Genomic DNA, 5,533 nt, shown 5'->3' on the forward strand with positions numbered 1-5,533 from the left:
GTGCCTCAGAGACTGCTGGGGGAACAGGAAACGCCGGTGGTGGACTGCAGGAGAAGGAGGGGGGGTAAAAAAGAGAAAAGGAGAAAAGGTTTTATTATCTATTTAAAACGCTTGACTTCCCCTTTAAACTATGACGGTATTCTGAATGATGTCGTATTAAAAATAGCACACATTCTACGTATGGGTGGCCCCGGGTTTCCAACACACAATCCTAGTGTTATAGGCGCCAGCCATGCTTACCGTAAGAGAATGATCAAATCAAATCAAAGTTTATTTGTCACGTGCGCCGAATACAGCAGGTGTAGACCTTACAGCGAAATGCTTACTTACAGGCTCTAAACAATAGTGCAAAAAAGGTATTAGGTGAACAATAGGTAAGTAAAGAAATAAAAACAACAGTAAAATGACAGTGAAAAACAGTAGCGAGGCTATATACAGTAGCGAGGCTATAAAAGTAGCGAAGCTACATACAGACACCGGTTAGTCAGGCTGATTGAGGTAGTATGTACATGTAGGTATGGTTAAAGTGACTATGCATATATGATGAAGAGAGAGTAGCAGTAGCGTAAAGAGGGGTTGGCGTGTGGTGGGTGGCGGGACACAATGCAGATAGCTCGGTTAGCCAATGTGCGAGAGCACTGGTTGGTCGGGCCAATTGAGGTAGTATGTACATATGTACATGAATGTATAGTTAAAGTGACTATGCATATATGATAAACAGAGAGTAGCAGCCGCGTAAAAAGAGGGGTTGGGGGGGCACACAATGCAAATAGTCCAGGTAACCATTTGGTTACCTGTTCAGGAGTCTTATGGCTTGGGTGTAAAAACTGTTGAATTTGTCCTAGACTTGGCACTCGGGTACCTCTTGCCATGGGGTAGTAGAGAGAACAGTCTATGACTGGGGTGGCTGGGGTCTTTGACAATTTTTAGGGCCTTCCTCTGACACCGTCTGGTGTAGAGGTCCTGGACGGCAGGCAGCTTAGCCCCAGTGATGTACTGGGCCGTACGCACTACCCTCTGTAGTGCCTTGCGGTCGGAGGCCGAGCAATTGTCGTACATTTACATTACATTTAAGTCATTTAGCAGACGCTCTTATCCAGAGCGACTTACAAATCGGAGGCCGAGCAATTGCCGTACCAGGCAGTGATGCAACCAGTCAGGATGCTCTCGATGTTGCAGCTGTAGAACCTTTTGAGGATCTCAGGACCCATGCCAAATCTTTTTAGTTTCCTGAGGGGGAATAGGCTTTGTCGTGCCCTCTTCACGACTGTCTTGGTGTGTTTGGACCATTCTAGTTTGTTGGTGATGTGGACACCAAGGAACTTGAAGCGCTCAACCTGCTCCACTACAGCCCCGTCGATGAGAATGGGGGCGTACTCGGTCCTCCTTTTCCTGTAGTCCACAATCATCTCCTTAGTCTTGGTTACGTTGAGGGATAGGTTCTTATTCTGGCACCACCCGGCCAGGTCTCTGACCTCCTCCCTATAGGCTGTCTCATCGTTGTTGGTGATCAGGCCTACCACTGTTGTGTCGTTTGCAAACTTAATGATGGTGTTGGAGTCGTGCCTGGCCATGCAGTCGTGGGTGAACAGGGAGTACAGGAGGGGACTGAGCACGCACCCCTGGGGGGCTCCAGTGTTGAGGATCAGCGTGGCAGATGTGTTGATACCTACCCTCACCACCTGGGGGCGGCCCGTCAGGAAGTCCAGGATCCAGTTGCAGAGGGAGGTGTTTAGTCCCAGGATCCTTAGCTTAGCGATGAGCTTTGAGTGCAGTATGGTGTTGAACGCTGAGCTGTAGTCAATGAATAGCATTCTCACATAGGTGTTCCTTTTGTACAGGTGGGAAAGGGCAGGGTGGATCTGTTTGGGCGGTATGCAAGTTGGGGTGGGTCTAGGGTTTCTGGGATAATGGTGTTGATGTGAGCCATTACCAACCTTTCAAAGCACTTCATGGCTATGGACGTGAGTGCTACGGGTCTGTAGTCATTTAGGCAGGTTGCCTTTGTGTTCTTGGGCACAGGGACTACGGTGGTCTGCTTGAAACATGTTGGTATTACAAACTCGTACAGGGAGACGTTGAAAATGTCAGTGAAGACACCTGCCAGTGGGTCAGCACATGCCCGGAGCACACGTCCTGGTAATCTGTCTGGCCCTGCAGCCTTGTGTATGTTGACCTGTTTAAAAGTCTTACTCACGTTGGCTACCGAGAGCGTGATCACACAGTCGTCCGGAACAGCTGATGCTCTCATGCATGCCTCAGTGTTGCTTGCCTTGAAGAGAGCATATTTGTGATTTAGCTCGTCTGGTAGGCTCGTGTCACTGGGCAGCTCGCGGCTGTGCTTCCCTTTGTAGTCTGTAATAGGTTGCAAGCCCTGCCACATCCGACGAGGGGCTGGAGCTGGTGTAGTATGATTCAATCTTAGCCCTGTATTGACGCTTTGCCTGTTTGATGGTTCGTCGCAGGGCATAGCAGGATTTCTTGTAAGCTTCCGGGTTAGAGTCCCGCTCCTTGAAAGCGGCAGCTCTGCCCTTTAGCTCAGTGCGAATGTTGCATGTAATCCATGGCTTCTGGTTGGGGTATGTACGTACAGTCACTGTGGGGACAACATCCTCGATGCACTTATTGATAAAGCCAGTGACTGATGTGGTGTACTTCTCAATGCCATCGGAAGAATCCCGGAACATGTTCCAGTCAGCGCTAGCAAAACAGTTCTGTAGTTTAGCATCTGCTTCATCTGACCACTTTTTTATAGACCGAGTCACTGATGCTTCCTGCTTTAATTTTTGCTTGTAAGCAGGAATCAGGAGGATAGAGTTGTGGTCGGATTTACCAAATGGAGGGCGAGGAAGAGCTTTGGTCTGTGTGTCGTTACTATATGAGTATTGGATAGTATTATGGGGTGTATAGTTACCAGGGACACACTGTATGAGGTTGGCCACCATGCCAGAGAAGTGGGCCCTGATGTCTTTGAGGACGTCCAGCTCCTTGTCGTTCTCGGCTTCCAGCAGCATCCTGGTCAGGTCCACGTACTCCAGGAACAGAGCTCCTAACGCCAGGCTGTCACGCTCCAACGCTCCGTTAGTACTACAGGAGGGGGAACACAGAGACAGAGAGAGAATGTTAACATATGTTTCCCATCCCAATAAAGCCCCTTGAATTTAATTGAATTGAGAGAGAGAGACAAAGAAAGTGAGAGAGAAACAGATTAGACAAATGATTAGAATGCAGTGTTTGCGTGAATGTGTGACATTGTGTGTGTGTCTGTGTGTGTGTGTGTGTGTGTGTGTGTGTGTGTGTGTGTTTGGTGTGTGTGTGTTTGGTGTGTGTGTGTGTGTGTGTGTGTGTGTGTGTATGTGTGTGTATATATATGTTTGACAGTGTGTGTGTTTGTGTTACCTGTCACTGATGACTCCAGCGTCGGCCAGCAGTTCAAAGATTCTGAGAAGCTGCAGTCTGAGCAGGTCCCTCCTCTCACGACGCTTCTTATTCTGGGACACATTTACGTGACATTATTCTGGGACACATTTACGTGACATTATTCTGGGACACATTTACAGGACATTATTCTGGGACACATTTACATGACATTATTCTGGGACACATTTACATGACATTATTCTGGGACACATTTACAGGACATTATTCTGGGACACATTTACATGACATTATTCTGGGACACATTTACGTGACATTATTCTGGGACACATTTACATGACATTATTCTGGGACACATTTACGTGACATTATTCTGGGACACATTTACAGGACATTATTCTGGGACACATTTACAGGACATTATTCTGGGACACATTTACAGGAATTATTCTGGGACACATTTACGTGAGGACACATTTACAGGACATTATTCTAGGACACATTTACAGGACATTATTCTGAGACACATTTACATGACATTATTCTAGAACACATTTACATGACATTATTCTAGAACACATTTACGTGACATTATTCTAGAACACATTTACATGACATTATTCTAGAACACATTTACGTGACATTATCCTAGGACACATTTACAGGACATTATTCTGAGACACATTTACATGACATTATTCTGAGACACATTTACATTAAATTATTCTGAGACACATTTACATGACATTATTCTGGGACACATTTACAGGACATTATTCTAGAACACATTTACATGACATTATTCTAGAACACATTTACATGACATTATTCTAGAACACATTTACATGACATTATTCTGGGACGACACTGATTCTAGAACACCGTGATGGACCTGGAAACAGAGCAGCTTGGTAACTAGTGTCCCATTAAAGACCCAATCAGACAGTAGTACTGTACCTCAGGTCTACGTTCCAGGGCTTCCTTCATCAGTGGGTGGAGCTCCTCCACTAATTCTCTATGAGTGGGAACACAACGTAGGAAAATAGATTTGATTTCATGATAAAAGTACACACACAGACATATTGAATGACTTCAGGGAGATGAACACTTAACTCTGAGTTAGGGCAGTGTTTTATCCCTAATTCCCAAACCCTATAGAGCCGTAGTGGCTCATCTGTGTGGAGACTGAATATGTTTTAGTCTGTCCATGACCTTCCTCTGAAATACAATTCTCTCTCTTCTCGTAATGAAATATCCCTTCTGTCTAACTGAAATACCTGTCCTCTACCGCCACATGCCTTACACACACACACACACGCACACACACACACACACACACACACACACACACACACACACACACACACACACACACACACACACACACACACACACACACACACACACACACACACACACACACACACACACACACAGAGAGAGAGAGAGAAAGAGAGAAAGAGACAGAGAGAGAAAGAGAGAGAGAGCAATAGAGAGAGAGACAGAGACAGATAGACAGAGAGAGAGAGCAAGAGAAAGACAGAGACACAGAGAGAGAGTAAGCGAGAGAGAGAACGCAAGAGAGAGAGAAGGCGAGAGAGAGAGAGACAGGGGAGGACTGTAATTGAGGGAATGTTTAAATAGAGGAGTGTAAACAACAGTTTTACTCACATTAAAAACAGATAAGCAATTAACTCAACCCACACTTCATTCATTTTCCCACTTCTCAAGGGTGTTATTACACCTCCACTAATCTATCATCTCTCCTCCTCACCTAATCTATCATCTGTCCTCCCCACCTAATCTATCATCTCTCCTCCTCACCTAATCTATCATCTCTCCTCCTCACCTAATCTATCATCTCTCCTCCTCACCTAATCTCTCCATCTCTAGTCCTCCACTAATCTCTCCATCTCTCCTCCTCCACTAATCTCTCCATCTCTAGTCCTCCACTAATCTATCATCTCTCCTCCTCACCTAATCTCTCCATCTCTAGTCCTCCACTAATCTCTCCATCTCTCCTCCTCCACTAATCTCTCCATCTCTCCTCCTCACCTAATCTCTCCATCTCTCCTCCTCACCTAATCTCTCCATCTCCCCTCCTCACCTAATCTATCATCTCTAGTCCTCCACTAATCTATCATCTCTAGTCCTC

At 45.8% G+C, this 5,533-nt stretch overlaps 1 protein-coding gene across 1 annotated transcript in view; it reads right to left on the reverse strand.

The window, feature by feature from the left end:
• LOC115204625 (protein furry homolog) overlaps window positions 1-4,393 on the reverse strand; it is a gene marked incomplete at its 5' end in the record, with an annotated part of 87,158 nt that extends 82,765 nt beyond the window's left edge. Inside the window, 4 exon segments of the mRNA XM_029770296.1 lie at window positions 1-44; window positions 2,915-3,087; window positions 3,400-3,491; window positions 4,336-4,393. The exon segment at window positions 1-44 is cut by the window's left edge and continues 117 nt beyond it. Of these exon segments, the coding sequence (XP_029626156.1) occupies window positions 1-44; window positions 2,915-3,087; window positions 3,400-3,491; window positions 4,336-4,393 (367 nt within the window).
• Window positions 4,394-5,533: the final 1,140 nt, after the last annotated feature.

This window comes from Salmo trutta, chromosome 12, assembly GCF_901001165.1.
Source record: "Salmo trutta chromosome 12, fSalTru1.1, whole genome shotgun sequence".
Classification (NCBI taxonomy): Eukaryota; Metazoa; Chordata; class Actinopteri; order Salmoniformes; family Salmonidae; genus Salmo; species Salmo trutta.